This window comes from Mugil cephalus, chromosome 4, assembly GCF_022458985.1.
Source record: "Mugil cephalus isolate CIBA_MC_2020 chromosome 4, CIBA_Mcephalus_1.1, whole genome shotgun sequence".
Classification (NCBI taxonomy): domain Eukaryota; kingdom Metazoa; phylum Chordata; class Actinopteri; order Mugiliformes; family Mugilidae; genus Mugil; species Mugil cephalus.
This window is the reverse complement of record NC_061773.1, coordinates 11906161-11923042: the sequence shown is the minus strand read 5'-3', so window position 1 is coordinate 11923042 and position 16882 is coordinate 11906161. Positions and strand designations below refer to the sequence as shown.

At 41.4% G+C, this 16882-nt stretch overlaps 3 protein-coding genes and 1 long non-coding RNA gene across 4 annotated transcripts; 3 read left to right on the top strand and 1 right to left on the bottom strand.

Moving 5' to 3' along the window:
• Positions 1-3166: 3166 nt before the first annotated feature.
• On the top strand, positions 3167-5821 carry LOC125006929 (adenosine receptor A1). The gene is made up of 2 exons (XM_047583447.1): positions 3167-3773; positions 4718-5821. The coding sequence occupies exons 1-2, from the start codon at positions 3418-3420 to the stop codon at positions 5349-5351; spliced, it is 990 nt and encodes a 329-aa protein (XP_047439403.1). The 5' UTR covers positions 3167-3417; the 3' UTR covers positions 5352-5821.
• A 260-nt stretch (positions 5822-6081) lies between these two features.
• LOC125006129 lies at positions 6082-7857 on the top strand. Its single transcript, XR_007112538.1, has 2 exons — positions 6082-7222; positions 7305-7857. It is a non-coding gene; the product is annotated as an uncharacterized LOC125006129 (long non-coding RNA).
• A 566-nt stretch (positions 7858-8423) lies between these two features.
• Positions 8424-10073, top strand: rplp2 (ribosomal protein, large P2). The gene is made up of 5 exons (XM_047581885.1): positions 8424-8566; positions 9386-9509; positions 9596-9644; positions 9736-9831; positions 9944-10073. The coding sequence occupies exons 2-5, from the start codon at positions 9387-9389 to the stop codon at positions 10018-10020; spliced, it is 345 nt and encodes a 114-aa protein (XP_047437841.1). The 5' UTR covers positions 8424-8566; position 9386; the 3' UTR covers positions 10021-10073.
• A 2272-nt stretch (positions 10074-12345) lies between these two features.
• LOC125006163 lies at positions 12346-16296 on the bottom strand. Its single transcript, XM_047581939.1, has 6 exons — positions 15967-16296; positions 14799-15395; positions 14558-14668; positions 14242-14303; positions 13203-13463; positions 12346-13037 (listed from the first exon to the last, which is right to left on the bottom strand). The coding sequence occupies exons 2-6, from the start codon at positions 15385-15387 to the stop codon at positions 13017-13019; spliced, it is 1044 nt and encodes a 347-aa protein (XP_047437895.1). The 5' UTR covers positions 15388-15395; positions 15967-16296; the 3' UTR covers positions 12346-13016.
• Between the last annotated feature and the right edge of the window lie 586 nt (positions 16297-16882).

Below are 16882 nucleotides of genomic sequence, written 5' to 3'. Positions count from 1 at the left end.
AAACACTGCAATGATGATTTTGCAGAACCACTGGGAACTAGGTCGTTTTTGCTAAAAATGCTATTATGTAACAACTTAATCAGCATTTACCAAAAATAGGACCGCATGATACTTTATTCATGCAAACACTGGCTTTTTTCCAGTTAGACTTAATCATCATTCTGAAAAAAATCATCTGCATAAGTTGCGTGAGTAACTGAGGACACAGAGTCTGAAGGTTTTGCCAAAGCTATTAGCATAGCATTAGCTAGTCGTGACGACGGTATGGAAAAAAACTTTTTGCGTCTTTTGATAGCACAGGATTTATGGATGAAGATACTTTTGACAGTATAGTGACTAACTTAAACAGACAGTCATTCATTCATTTTCTGTAACTGCTTGTACTCTGGGGGGTCGAGGGGGGGCTGGAGGCTATCCCAGCTGCTCCCAGCTGGACGAGAGGCGGGGTACACCCTGGAGAGGACGCCAGGACTAACACCGAAAGACAGACAATCATTCACACTCACACCTACGGTCAATTTAGAATCACCAGCGAGAGGAAATCTTGGTACCCGGAGAGAACCCACGCAGACGCAGGGGTACGTACAAACTCCACACAGAAAGGCCCCAGGCAGCTAGAACCTTCTTGCTGTGAGGCATCAGCGCTAACCTCACAACTGTGTCGCCCTGAACAGACTGTCAGGGTATTTCACTCTTGTGGCAGAGAGAGCAGGAAGCAATCCACTGGAGAGATGCTGAGGCTGCAGCTGCACTGTGTGTGAGGTTGAGCCCATAAAGGTCCCCAGAAATTCAACAGAAAATCAGCTTTCGCTATCAACACCGACCGGATATCCACATAGAAAGTGGTCAGTTTTCTCCTTAAACCACACATGAATCATCGTGAAGAACTTCCTCATCTCTGCATGTCACACATGATATACATATATATATGTATATGTATATATATATATATATATATATATGTGTGTGTGTGTGTATATGTATATGTATATATATATATATGTATATGTATATATAGATGTATATACACATATACAGTATGTTACATTTAACAAGCTGTTATTTGGCAAACCCATGCTATTTTTTTACTGGCAAGTCAAAAAGATTTTGATTTGGTAATAAAAATGAGAGTGAGAATAATTTTCTCTCAAAAAGATGGATAATACCGTCATATCACAGCAGGGCCTTAATGGGTTAGTCTCAACCACGTATCACTGAGTTAACCAACAAAACAACAATCCGACAGCAACACATCATAGTAATCTCATAGTAATCTGGTTACTCTTCATTCAGCAAAATACTCACTCCCTTTTGGAAAACTCTTGAGGTCGACTGATGAACCCGTACAGGGACAGAGCAACAGAATCATTGTGACAGGGTGAAAAAAGCACTACATTAAAATGAGATGCTCTCCGAGGACGTAATAATTTTGTTAACTGGAACCGGTAATAGAAGCAGTGCTGTCATGTAATGCTGGGCGCACATGCACAAGCGGATCCCTGGAAGACCATAATCAAATTCATTACTGCTCTTTAGAATAAATTATGGTGTGTGATGAAGGAATATAAGAGAGAGAAGTTAGGAGCGAAAAGTAATGTAAGAAGTGTTATGTTCAACCACCAGAACAGATTTAATTAATTTACTGCTTGTTTGTTTGTTTAGTTTGATGGTGGTGGTGGGGAGGTGTTACATATTGTAAGCCCTTATGCCGAAATAAACATTCGGCAAACATGGTAATGTGTGTGCAGATTTCAAAAATTAATAATTCATGGTACGAAAGAAAGTAATTTAAGCAAATAGTCATGTTACAGTGAGTATTAAAGAACCGCATTTTGCATTACTGGATTGATCCTTAGGAGAAAAATAGAAGCAACGATGCTGCAACGAATAAACTGTAATGGTTGTAATGTAAAGAAACGCTTTAATAAAGTGGTTCAGTACATACGGCAGCAATGTGTTGATGTTTTTTTTTTTGTTTTTCAGTGACAATGCATGTAGACTGCCACTGAGATGACACTAATAAAACATATTCACTGTCTGCTCATGAACACGCTAATACATGAACACGCTAATACATGCGCCAAAGCTAGAGAGTGTAGGCAACGTCCCAAAACGACAGCCAGAGTCATTGCCCCCTATAGCTGAAGTGATCGAGCTGAATGTATTCGCAGGCAGATACTGAATCTGCTTCCTTAAGCAACTAAAGACCATCTTGGTGATTGCTTACTCAGTGCTACTCGCTGCCAAAGTCTCTTCATCCCAGAGTGGACAATTAAATTAAGTTTTTGGAAGTAACTGAACTGATGTCTGCTGCAGTCATTGTTAAAAAAATATAAAATAAAACTGATACAAATGAATTAAAATATGAAACAGGAAATATGTGTATTACTTGTTTAAATAAGAACCTCTTTAATGCATTAAAACAATAAAGGTGCTTATTATTTAATCTGTCGCATTTTATCTATTACCAGTCACCCATGTATCATCCATGACCAAGTAACATGTAGTCTTATTTGCATTCTGTACATATTCCGCGGGTACGCTTTATCAGACGCATGTACGAGTTTATCTGGTCGCTTCTGCTGCTCTCTTATCGTCTTGCGGCGTCCTCATCTTCAACCAGCATTTAGAAGTTTTGCAACTGTTTCAGGTGAACGTATCACTGTCAATAAAACAGCATTGGCAGTTACGAGACAGGCCATCCGATCGCCCGCCTTTGTGGCTTCTTGGAGCCCTATTGTCCACAGGGGAGTCGGAACATTTCAGTCTCAAAAGTGAGGTAATGTTGTTGGAAAGAGGCCATCTTCATAAAGCCACCTGAAGCTTGCGTATACATATCCTGAGCACCACATTGCACCATTGAAATGTAAACTATATGCCAAACACTACACTTTCATCCTCTCACTTGGCGGATTGTAAAATGGATAAACTTGTAATTAGATTTAATCTGCTCTAATGCATGTCCATCTTGTAACATTTAGCTCCCTTATCAAAATGCTTCCTGCCAGTTATTACAAACCGCAGATCCTCTCAAAAACCGCAAACACACATACACACTTAATGAGAGCAGAACACTTGCTGCAGGGTGCTGCAGATATTAAAGTCCCTCCCCTTGATTTTACGACTCGTGTTTATAGAACAGTGAGTGGGTAAGTAAGAGGGAGCAGGAGAGCAAGGATGTAGAAGAGGTGGTGCACTGGTACCCAGACCTGTGTGGAGCTCCAGTAACATGCTGAGGATTATTTGTTCAGCGTGCCTTTGTGTGGGAAACTCACTGTGTAAATGTGACAAACTTGTCTGAGCTAGAGAGCACAGATAATGGGAGGTGCTTTAACTGGAAAGAACAGTGAAAAAGTTTCAACAGGCAATTTTTAATTTGAATCCAGTGAAGGTAAGTGAGATCCGTGAAGAGCGAAAATGTCTTCGTTTCCTGGCATCCAGGCTCGAGGACATGTGGACATGGTGTACATTTCCATAGAGACAGCTATAGCCCTGGCGTCCGTGACGGGGAATGTACTGGTGGTGCTGGTGGTGTGCGTGAACCGGAGCCTCCGAAACACCACCTTCTCCTTCATCGTGTCTCTGGCCGTGGCTGACATCGTCGTGGGAGTTCTGGTCATACCTCTGGCTATCATCATCAGTCTGGAAATGGAAACTCAGTTCTACACCTGCCTCTTCCTCTCCTGCCTGCTGCTGATCATCACCCAGACCTCAATCCTTTCCCTGCTGGCTATAGCCATCGACAGATATCTCAGAATCAAGATTCCCACCAGGTGAGGAAGTACTTGGCTTTTTTTTTTTTTTTTGTTTTCAAAAAAACAAAAAAACAAAAAACAAAAAAAACAAAACTAATTTTTAAACGGATAAAAGGAAGGGTACAGATATGTGGTCGAAGAGGTGTTAGATGATGTGTCAGTGGTGGTAGGAAAGATTGCAGCAATAATAAAGTGATTAATGATCTGTTTACGGTAAGAATGATAAAATATTCATTAGACAGAGCAATAGGATGTGGGTGTCAGCATCATTCTTCTAATTGCGTGTCCCAGCTCATTGCAGCTTTATTGATAAAATCATGCGGAAATATGCTGTGTGACAAAGTGTAAGTGCAATTCCACCAGCCTAAAACGACATCTGGCCTGCACCAAATATGTGTGACACTGCACTGTGCGGCAGGCATCCGTTTCTTTGTTTGCATTGTTTGCTGAACCACCGCGTTGGTAACAGTCACTGAACTGAACATCAAATGGTGAAACCCTTCCATTTACTGATAATACCATTAGGAAGGCATATTTATGGGCATTGCACTCATGTCCCCGTTTTTTTATTGTCTTCAGCGTCAGTGAGCTTAAAGCATGCATTTATCCTCACAGAGTCAGTTCAGAGGAGAAGGAGGTTACCAGCGTTGATGTCTAGTATATAGTACCATCATATATCAATGCCTGGTTTAATGTAAATCAATGGGCTGGACATCAAAAGCTTTTAAGCAAATGAAAACGTTCCCTGTCTACCTAAATAATGGACAGGAGTGCAGTTTGTTAGGGGGATTTGGCAGTCGCCCATATGCTACTTTTTGTTTATCAGCTGGATCCTGATGTCTTAAGCAAGCACTTGAGAAAAAATATTTGATTGGCATTTGTTTAAAGATATGCAATAGTACTCCTGTGTGCATTAAGGCTGATTGAAAACCTGTCATTTCTTTTCTACTTACGCTGCTCAGGTACAACACTGTGGTGACCCAGGGGAGAGCGTACGTGGCAGTTTGTCTGTGTTGGATCCTTTCTTTCCTCTCGGGACTCGTTCCGATGATTGGCTGGAATAACCGCGATGCCCAGGCAAACCTCAGCAGCTCCAGTGAGATCATCTGCAAGTTCACCACTGTCATAAGGATGGACTACATGGTGTACTTTAATTTCTTCGGCTGGGTGGTCGTACCTCTGATCATAATGATCACTCTGTATTTGGAGATTTTTAGGGTGATCCGACGGCAGCTTAACCGCCGAGCTGAGGCCACTTGTGATGGGGAAAGGTATTACCGGAAGGAGCTGAAGCTCGCCAAATCATTGGCCTTAGTGGTCTTCCTCTTTGCTGTGTGCTGGCTGCCAATACACATCATGAACTCCATCCAGTTTTTCTGCGAGTGCGAAATACCCAAGATTGCCTTGTATATAGGGATTTTCATGTCCCATGTGAACTCAGCCCTCAACCCGATGGTTTATGCATTCAGGATAAAACGTTTCCGTGTGACGCTGATCCAAATCACTCGCCGTTGCATGTTATGTAAACCCGCAGAGCCCACGCCATATCCAGTCAGCACTCCGTGTGTGACTGAGAAAGTGGGTGTAGACATGTAAAAAAAAAAAAAAAAAAAGACTGCAGTTTTCCATTGTTCACGGCCTCGAGAGGGAGCGCATCAATCAACCCTTGAGAAGACACCGCAAAACTCTTCAATGAATTCCAGGACTTGTGTATCTCCGACCCATTCCCATTCCGTTGAGTCAGATCTTGATTAAAATGAGCCTACAATTATGGGATTAAAATAATACCATCCATCACTCAACGTGCATCATTCTATTCTCATTTAATTGATTCATGTTGAATTGTCTATGTATTTGGCAACATCAGTGCAACAAACATCTCACGTTCAAAAAGCTTGTTGTTCATTTCACCAGAATAAAACACTGGCTGTCGTCCCCACATGGTATTTGACAGTTCTAATTTGCATTAACAAGTTCCATTTTAAAGACACCTTAAGCTAGGTTTACGCTTCTGTGTTAGATCTACATATGAATGCCGAGGCTCCTAGTGTGCACCTCCCCAGAAATACAGCCCAACTGGTCCAAAATGCATTCCCTCGTCCACATCTCTCAGTGATCACACAAGTTTGGAAAATTCTTCCTCCTTCTGTCTCCTGCACACCATCTATTCAGATGTCTTCTTTTGTTTTGCAGACACTCCAGTTAAATTAAACTGTTCAATAATTATTCAACTCCAACATGAACTGCTCACCTCCAATCGCCAGTGTTAAAAGTTCACACAAGTCAACACTATCTGACTTCATGAACTGTGGTGACATATCAGCGTGTGAGTATAAATGCCCACAAGATCCTTTGCACAGATTCTAACAGAAGCTCTGCACAGATCTCTTGAAGAAGTGAAACCCTGGTCTGTGAGTGTGCTGAGCTAAATGCGAACCCGTAATAACCGACAGCGCTAACATGCTAAGAAGGTACACTGTTTACCAAAGCTATCATGGCAGTCTTTGACATGACAACATTAGCATTAGATATTTGCTCAAAAACATAAATGAAATGCTCAAAGAGTGCTGGAGGAAACGTCAGAGATAGAAAAAGATTTTTCGGTGTCGGCAAAAGCAGTTGGCAGATGGGAAATTACAAGTCCAAATTAGATTTAATACGAAGTATTAAAAGACAAATACATGCATGGAGAAAAGCAGGAGAGTCAGAAGAAGATTCATTTGAGTAATATCAGTAGATAATAAAGTACGTTTTCATTCTGGCAACATTCACTCTGGCATTGTTAAAGCAGTTCCCTGAAAACAATTTTATCATAGGATGGAGGCAGCTCATCTAATTCAGCTAGTTTAAGCCATTTTTTAAAAGCTCTGGCAGAATAGTAAAAAGGCTCAGAAGCATTTGAGAAAATTACCCACGAAGCATTATGCTGACGTGATTTATTACAACTCTAAAGCTAAGGTCTCTGCCAGAGCTACATCAGTTCTGCTTTGTCATCAAATGGTCTCGTGCTTCATTTCACTTACGCAACATACACTTAGTATTTAATACATAAAAATGATCTGATAAGATTTAAAACAAACTCCTTTTCATGATTTGTCACTGGACACATTTAAGTCCCCTCTAAATACTTACAGTGAGCTCCAGTGAGTTCAAATTAATTTATGAACGCATGAAACCTTCACCCTCTATCTCCGTTTGTCCCTTAATCACAAACACATCAATACGTGTATTACCATCTGTCACCTTCATCCTCACTGAGGGATTTGAAACTGCTGAGTGTGGTCTAATCCCAAGCCCTCGTCTTAGTGAGGTAGCTACCGCACAACCAACTTGGCATTTACAGGCTCTGCACCTAACACTCTTGTGGTCAGCGGCCTAACAAATGCTCAAGGAGTGTTAGGATGATCTAAATGCAGAGACAAAAATTTCCCAATTTCTGTGCAATCAAAAGAATAATCTTCCCTAAGGTAAGAAGAAGTTTTATGGGGCTTCTGTAAAACACTAATTTACTTTTATAAGTCTGATATCTTGTTTTTATAATGCCCTCAGACAGCCTAAGGAAACATATTCGCAGCGCTGTAAGATGGCTGACGCTGACGAAGCAGAGGGCAGCCAAGACCTGGAGGCTCCAGAGGAAGAAACTGAGGACGAACAACAAGTCTTGATACGTTTCAGCAAACACAGCGAAGCTCGCCGTGCGCTGCCGTGGGAACAGTGGACCTCCAGCGAAAAGAGAAACTACTATATGGACCGCATGTTCCTCGGGTTCCTTGTCATTTTTGCCCTCATGTTACTGGGAGAGTGTGCCTATAAAGTGTGGTATGTGACAAACGTGAAGCAGATTGCAGAGTTTGTGTCAGATTCAGTTGTCCTTCTGTTTACCTGGCTCTTCACACAGGAGAGACAGGAGGAGCTGGCTGAATTGTAGGTGGCTCAAAGAGAGTGCTTCAACGTTTCAGGCACATGTGGTATAAAACAAATCCTCAGCAAAGAATCCATTTGTTACTAAACTACAGACAATGTGATGATAATTGCATTATTTCTGATTTCTTATTTTGAATCAATGGAAATAAATTTTGTCTTGTTGCCCTGTCCCACAGTATCACACTGCTGTTGTTGCATTTTTATTTATTTATTTATTTATATTAAATTGCAGAATTAAGTATTTGACAGTTGATTTCAGTGTTAATTGTTAAAATACATAAAGGAGAGCAGCTATAATCATCCCAGACAATTAGTAGCGTTTGTAGTCAATGCTATTTCAATGGCAAATTTAAAGCAATTTATTTTCAGATGACTCCTGACAACTTTCCTCCTCAAATCAGGTCCTGCATACCTACTTTACATCCATGGTTGTGGTTTATGATTTGGTATACAAACAGTGGACATTAATACTGCTACAACAATTAAGCACTATGTAAAGAATCATGCAGAAAGAAGATAGTAAGAATTCCATAATACTGTATATCTAATCAGTACTGGTATTTCATTACTTATAGCACCTAATACTGGTAATACATCTGATCATCATCTATCATGAAAAAATTACTCACAATCATAATTAAAAACATATTTTATCAACTAAAATAAGGTTGTTGTAATTTTAATGTTGTACGTGAAGTGGCAGTAAATAACTGGATCAAATGAGCAGGTTACGTTCATGTGCAGCTGGAACACAGACGGACTTGTCACTTATCCAGTCGGACCAATCAAATCGACGCACTTAAGCACATACGACTTCCGGTACCGCCCCTCTTTCTCTTCCGGTTTTTCTGGCGTGACCGACGTTTCGTGTCTGTTTAGACTTAAAAGTAAGTCAACATTTCTGTAACGTAATAAAGATTTTATTGGTTCCCTTTTATTCTCGTCGCGCATGTAACATGTCACATACCCGACGGTTGCTTTTAATGAGCCATACATGTGTTGTCAAGGGCCGTCGTGTTCTGTCAGAAATGGAGGACAGTCAACAAACACCGGGCGCCATGCTACTTGTGTTAGAAATGCATCACATGTAGTCCCACGTTTAAGGCAGCTGGTTGTTAAAACACCTGGTTAAAACAAAAAGTGCTTTCTCAGATTTATGTAAAAGAGAATGTTAAGGGTAGAAGCGATGGAGACTGCGTCCCATCATGATCCAGAGCCCGAGTTGACATATCACGACTGCCAATCCAATCAACCAGAGACGAATACCGATTCATTTGTTCTCATGAATTAATCGTGTTCTGTTGCTCTAAACCATAGTATTTACTATTTTTCTGGTAGAGGCAGAAAAAACCCATGCAGGTTTAACTGAAAATATATTTCATTTTCAATTACATTTTCAATCTGAATTAGAAAACCTTTATTTGTCCCACAATGGGGAAATTTCGGATTGCAACAGCACACATACGAGGCAGAAAAATAACAAAAATTAAGAGTGGACTGTGTAAAAGATAAATAATAAGATAAAAGATATAATAAACAATATACAAGTATTGGCATATATACAAAAAGTATTGAATTGCAACAAAAAGTATTGAACATATTAAAGCTTCCTTGTTGAGGCTTTCTGTTGTTTGACAGAGTTGACATCAGTGTTGCATAACTTCACATACAGATTGTTCACCTGTCATTTTCTGTCTCCTCTACAGAATGCGTTACGTGGCCGCTTACCTCCTAGCTGTGCTCGGTGGAAACACCAGCCCCTCGGCAAAGGACATCAAGGCCATCTTGGGCAGCGTAGGAATTGAGGCAGATGACGAACGCTTAAATAAGGTATACTGCTTAGTAACTGTGTTACTGTAGAATTCCAAAACCTCTTGACTCTCCCCCTCTGAAGCCGCTGTGTTGTATCTCTGCAGGTCATTAGCGAGCTGAATGGAAAAGACATCAATGAAGTCATGAACTCAGGTACAGGAACTTCAGTGAATACAATTTAAGAGTGCAAGATGTTCTGCATGGAAGTAATCTAAAAATAGCATGTCTGCCCTTTTCCCCACAGGCCTCTCTAAGTTAGCCTCCGTACCAGCAGGTGGTGCTGTGGCGGCACCTGCCGCTGCTGCTGGTGCCGCTGGAGCTGGGGCTGCGCCTGCTGCTGGTGTGTATACTTCCATTGTATTGGCTCGAAGTGCCAGCTGGCATCAGTTAAGTCGATTGTGGTGGTTACCGCTGTTGCTAGCATTGACTGTTGTCTTTATTCTCATTTCCAGCGGAAGAGAAAAAGGAAGAGAAGAAAGAAGAATCAGAGGAGTCAGACGAAGACATGGGCTTTGGACTCTTTGATTAATCTGCCTTCTCTGTGTTTAAAAAGCAATAAAAATGTAAAAGGTTTACACAAAATGCAATGCATTTTTGTCTTTCATCACTGTGCATATGTAATTATTCCCAAAGGTTATCAGGTTACATTTGTCCCAGAAATGTATTGTCTGGGGATCAGTGATTAAAGCTGTTTTGCTGTCTGTTAAAAATAGCTGCAGTCCAGACTGAGGTCACTTTGTTGTGTTGTTGGTCAGATATCGGGAACCACATAATTGCACAGACATGAAGGCATAAGCAGTGAACCAAATACAGTTAACAAATAGAGTTAGCCACTGCTCATTTTCAAAAGAGGATTTGTGCTGTTTTTCAGAATTAGTTGTCATCTCAACAGTGGAGGCTTTGTGCCGGGTTGGTTTACATTCTGACCTGCAGTTAAGACACATTTTAAATTAAAAAAGCAAAATGCAGATTTTGTTTTTCAATTCTTAAGTCCTGTTAATTCCCTAAGTTTAGACTTGTCAAGGAGATTAAGTGAGTTACTAAGGAACTGGTGAAACTGGTCCGACATCTTAAAGTGAAGTAGGTCAACCTAAAAATCATGATCCTTGAAAGTGTAGTCACGTCCCATCACTTCTTACCTGCTGTTGGCTAGGCTAGTTAGCTGGTGGCTTTTAGTGTTCTACTTTCGTTCTTAGACAGAGGGAGAAGTGTTGGTTGAAGTGTAGTCGCATGTCCCATCACTTCCTACCTGCTGCTGTTGGCTAGAGTAGTTAGCTGGTGTCTTGTTGGTTGCTGACTGGTAGCCTGCTGGTTGGCTTTTCAGTCGGCCTGGGCTTCTAAATGTGTTTTACCTCAGATCGTGGCACAAGGGATTGTAACATCTTATCCTGTGTATTTATGAATGCTTAAACACGATGTGTTATCTACAGTGTACACGAGATACTACAGTGTGTGAGAAATGCCACATAGTAAAAAACTGTGGAAATAATATTTATTATAGCTGATACTAGTTCTGTCAAAGTTGTTTTTATGATCTTGTGTACTTTCCCCGCTATGAGCCAAGACTTCGCTGCAAATCAAACGTGAGTCACTACACTGCTTTACAATTGTCAATTCATTTATATTTCATCTCTGATAGTGTGACAGCTTTAGTCACCGAATACACAGTCACTGTTGAGTAATCATTAAGAAAAACGGGCTGTAATTTTTCCACTACATCCTTTCTTTCACGTCCTCTTTTTGTCTTACCTTACAGTCACCTGGATTTGTGTCAACAAAGTCGTCAAGAAGCTCTCAATGGAACGCTCACACAAAACCAGTTACGTTTCACATAGGTTTGTGTCACGTAGCAGTTAATCCGGACCCCTGGTGTACGTGAAAACATGAGTTGCATAGCACTAGTACTAGATGCACAAAACTCCCTTGTGAGTCTGTTATTTCTGGCAGACCTGTTGCACGGGTGCAAGCTGTCACTGCACATTCAGACCTGTTGCTGACAGACTGTTACACCCTAACTCTCCCTGACCTGGGATCTTCTTTTGTGGATTCTTCCAAGAAACATCCACGCAATGAACACAATTTTTATCAGCGCAAAACAATTCCATGATCTGAATGTGTAGATGATGTGGCTCATTTGAACATTTAGCCAAACATTTCATGAGTTGCTGCAGTTGCTGCCATGACATGTTCACCCTATTAGGCTGGAATGTACCAATTTAAAATGCTTCAGGCTCAGGAGTTCAGATGAAGGTGTGGCTGAGTCAGTCTTGTTAACTGCTCCACTTTTTATGATTCTTGGATTACTGCTCCCCGAATGATTTGGCCTGTGGCCCCTTAAAATAAAGCAATGTCTACGTGCGATCCTTGTCACCTGTTGTACGTGTCTGTCAGTAGTTAACCTGTCTGTGTTTGACAGCCTGATTCCTCTTGGGAACAAAAAGGGTTATTCTCAACCAAATGTTTTTAAGACTTATATAAGTCTATGCAGTGACAAATCACCCTCGAGTTGTTTTGAGTCACTCTATTAGACTTCACTTTCCTCCACTAAGTGGAACAGGAGTAATGAATAATCATTTTCAGGATTATTATTTTCTGACACCTTACATCAAGAAGACGTTTGCATGTTCTCCTTGTGTCTGCGTGGGTTCCTCCCACAAAGGCATGGTTGTCAGACCTATGGCCAGTTCTAGATTGGCCATAGGTCTGAGTGTAGTTGTCTGTTTCTCTGTGTTAGCCCTGTAATAGACTGGTGACCTGTCCAGGGTGTACCCGGCCTCCCGCCTAATGGCAGCTGAGTCAGGCTCCAGCAACCCCACGACAAGTAGTCACAGAAAATGAATGAATGAGACAAATGTTAACAAGTATATTTTGTTTATACTTTTATTTATTGCACTGTTACAGAAATATAACCCAAATGAACAAAGAATGAAGCTCGACAGTAATATATACTGTTACAAAAACTTTGTAATGTTAAAAATACACATTACAACGTTAAATTAAATATCTCTTATTTGAGTAGGTAATATGAATGCCAGCATTCATAGTCACATTTCAGAGCTAGATACCAGAAATGGTATCAGAAAAATATTGCACAAAGTTCCCTAGCTTATAAACAGTACCACAGTACAACAATTGGAGGAGCTGACTTTGTATTATTCTGAATCAATGTTCACAGTTTCTTTTGGCAAAACAGAAATTCTTTCATAGTGTTAGTTGTAGAGATGCTTATTTTTCTGCAGTTTTTCTTTGGAAGTGCAGTTTCTAAGCCGATCCAAAATTTAAAAAAAATTACACAGAAATGGTAAAAAAAAACAAAAAAAACAAATATGGCAACATTTTTGAGGGGCTTTTTAAGGCCTTACAATGTGTGTTAGGAGGAGGCAGCTTGTGGTAAAAAATGTATTTGTAAAGAGGAACTCCTACTTGCAACACATCCTTCACAGCATCTGTGGCATTTACAAAAGTTAAAAAGATTTCACTTGCAGTTTTCTTTTTGCACGCCTCCATCTAGTCATCGCTGTCGGATCATGGGTGATCAGTGCATGCCTGCAAGAGACAACAGAAGTTTTAATTTAAACCTCTCACTATGGCAGCGTCTACTCTGTCACAGTTGTGCTCTAAATACACTTCACAGACAGAAACTAAACTTAGGCAAAGAACCGATGCGTTTGTATTAAACTACACGATTTAAAAGAAGAACACCACACTTACCTGTTTGTACTCAAATCGGTCCTTCAGGTAACGGTTCCCGAGACCGGTGATGTGTCCTATATTCTGTCTGGAGAGGCCGGCTATCCTGGCCGTGAAGTCGAGCGTGAAGGCCAGTTTGACCAACTCCGGTGCAGTCGGTAGGACGGCGGGAGGAGTGTTGGTCGGCGTCGCTTCTTTCTCCAGATACGCATCAGCCATCTTCCGGAAGGCTGAGTACGACATCCCTTGGAAAAAGTTGGCCAGGGTGGGGTTATCTTTCAGCTGTAAAGGAAAAGAGCTCAGTCAGAAACAGACACATTCGCATGCTTTTGACCTTTGACTTACTGGGCATTTTTGATTCAGAAATGATAAATATACATCATTACAATTTTAAAACAGCTATGTGGCAAACACATTGGGAAATTATTAGTGATAGTAACTTGTAATAGTTATAGTCATCTTTATTACGGCTGCGGCTGGTGATTAATTCTGTTATTAATTACTCTTCCATTTGTTTTCTCGTCGTACCGATTGCTTAGCCTATGAAGCGTTCACCTCAGTCCTCTAAAGCCCACAATGACACGGCTGCAAATTGTTTTGTGCAACCAATTACAGTCCCTTTCACAATCACATAAAACAAAGTAAAGCAGCTAATCCGCATATTTAAGAACCTAATTTGGTGTCAGTCCAGATTGACTGATCATTTTACGCCACATCTTCTGTGTGAAATATGAGCTTGACGAAAAACACAAGTTTCAGCGTGCGGATTAGTCACATGCTCTGTTTAGCATAGCAGGTTTTATGACTGTACATGTTACTCACTAAACTTCTTCCCCCCTTTTCGCTTTGCTGCTGTTAAAATCTCATAAACAGAAATGGTTGAACAGCTGTGAAGGATGGTTGAAGAAGCCACTAAACACCGCCCACCGACACCATCGCCTTACCACAAAGTCGTATCAATGTGATTGTACACAGTATCTTTCTGTAATTTATTGGTTTGTTGAACGTGAGGCCTACATGTGTTTTTTTTTTTTAACTCAAAATAGCTTTAAATACCAACCTTGTCATCTATAGCATCACCCTGCTCCTTTGTCAAAGCAATGATCCTGTTGATTACTTCCTCTGAGACCAAAGACAAAAAAGGGGAAGTATGAGGCACAGAGAAGTCATCATGCCACGACCTATTTTTAATCTTACAAAAGCAGGGTCAGCGTAACTTTCTCTGTCAGTTCTTTGAAGCCATTGTGGATTTCACGTCGATTTATCCAAATTTGCTGGCAATATCGTTTCAGGTAATATAGACACTGCCCGCTGCTTGACCCTCACATTTGAATGGCAGCTCATATCAGTGAAATGAAAGAGAAACCAGTTCTCACCATCTGAGAGACGCTCAACTTCCTCCTGCACTTGGACCTCGTGGACGATTTTCTCAAGCTCTTCCGACACCTTCTCATAGTAGGATAATGTTGGTTCAACGCTGACAACAGCTGCAAAGAAATTGTGGTTATTTGTAATGGAACTTGTGCAAAGAGAGGTGTACACACATGGAGAAGTCATGCAACAGCAATGCCATTGTGGTACCATGTAAACAAAGAATCCCAACGCAAATAAACTTACATTCAACTCCGGTGATGTCTGCAGGGTTGAGATCTTTACCAGGTTTGTTTATTTTGATCAGAGACAGATTTCTTTTTGAGAGCCTTCTCTTTAAGGACTTTCTCCTCGAGGATTTCTTCTGTAAAGTGGCTGCAGGCGTCGGCAGGCAGGTGATCGTAGAGCCAGAGGGCTCGGGTGTCTGTGATGTGGCGTCCTGCTCTTCGTCCTCGTTACTCTTCCGAGAGAAAAAGCTCATTACGTTTTTCCAAAACGAGGGCTTCTTGATCTTCTTTAATTTTTTGGTGGGTTTCTCAGGTTCTTCAGGAGCTGCCTCAGGCTGGCTGGTCGGAGGCTCAATGGGATCACACACGGCAAGATCGCTCACATTAAATCCGTTGGCCAAGTGAAGGGAGGGGTCGCTGGAGTGTCGTCTAATCCTCAGTGGCGTGGTCACCCACTTCTCTTTCCTCTCAGCGGACCTAACCCCCAGCGCGCCATCGTTGAGGCTGAGGCTGCGTTTGACGTAAACCTCCAGCAGACGGATTGTATCCTTGTGAGGCACAGAAATCAGCTGGCCGTTAGCAGGCCAATATTTTTCCTGTGTTTGCATGGTGACCTCTGAGGAGAGGAGAACAGAACCACAGCGGTTTATTTTGCATGACAGACACCTGACATCATCAGGAGGATGCTTCAGCGAAAATCATATAAAAACACTGACAAAACTAAAACAATGTCCAGTTTGACCCCATTTATTTACAATTATTGACCCAATAATTAATGAAAAAAGTAATGAAAACTATCATTATTCAACTAGTATCATCATGTCAACTAGTTTTACTTTAACTGGTACACAACACACAATCATCTGCTGTTCAATTTAAAAATAAAAACATTAAGTAAACATGATTACAGTCTGACATATGTTAACGCCTCATTTGTCTCATGAACAGTACAAGCCTGAAGGCAAAGCCGGACGGAACAGCTACAACATTTATACTTGAGAAGCTGTAAGTCTATATAAGTTATAATACAAATTCAGAAAAAAAAGGTCATAGATTTTACATCTCTAGAAGCAGTCTAGGCACATTTAAATGTAGGTCAAAAGTCTGAGGAAGTGAGACGCGTTAAGCAGAACAAGAATGTGTGTACTGTACCTATTTAATGCGACAAGATGTTTCTGTAAACTCACCTTCTCTCGCAGCAAAGCCCTTTAAGTCCCCGCTAAAGATGCGCGTTAAGTGACCGACTAATCGCGGCAGGTACTAAATGGTTGTGTGGCTCGTGAAGGGACAGAGTCCAGACTGTTTCTACCTGCGCGGAGCGGCTCTCACTCCACCCATGTTTAGACTCGTCGCTCCCCCTCCTGCTCCTCCCTCCCTGCCATCACCTACATTCAGTGGGCGGAGGACTGAGATGAGACAAACATCACCTGTCCTCCTACTTTGCGTGCACGAAAGAAGACGTCACACTCGACGCTTGTTTACGGTTTCGTTGTCACTCTCTGCCCGGCTTCTGCAGAAGTCCCCCCTCCACGTAGCTTCACACACGACGGCTCGGCCACGCTTTACAGGAAGTAACAGCTTCAATTCACTTCCTTTCAGAGGAGGACTCAGAGGAAATGGTGTTTACTTCAAGCATTCATAGAAACATACATAGATTATGAGATCACATCTTTCCCAGTTTTAAATTTGTTCTAGCAATTATTGGAAATGGTAGTCTATAAAAATACACACAGTTGTAAAAATAACTGCTATCTATCAATCTTATCTATCTGCCTGCTCTGATGAGTCTCAATGGACACTTGCAGCAGGCTGTTTTAAAAAGCGACAACCATCTCCGACGTTCCCCGATCATAAAAATGAGGTCACTGCACTCAAGAGGCCTCCACCCTGACCAGTTATCAATCCACTAAAGCGTGCGTGACATGCGGCGGAAAACTGCACTCTGGATGTGCAGCAATTAGTTCCCGAAGACAAAAGGGGGTCACATCGGGCACTAGCCAGGGTTACCTAATGAAGTGGCCAGTGATGGCATCTATCTAATATCCACAGGACCTCTCCTCATAGGGTTCAGTTTGCTGATTCCTCTGGGTCATGCAAATCATG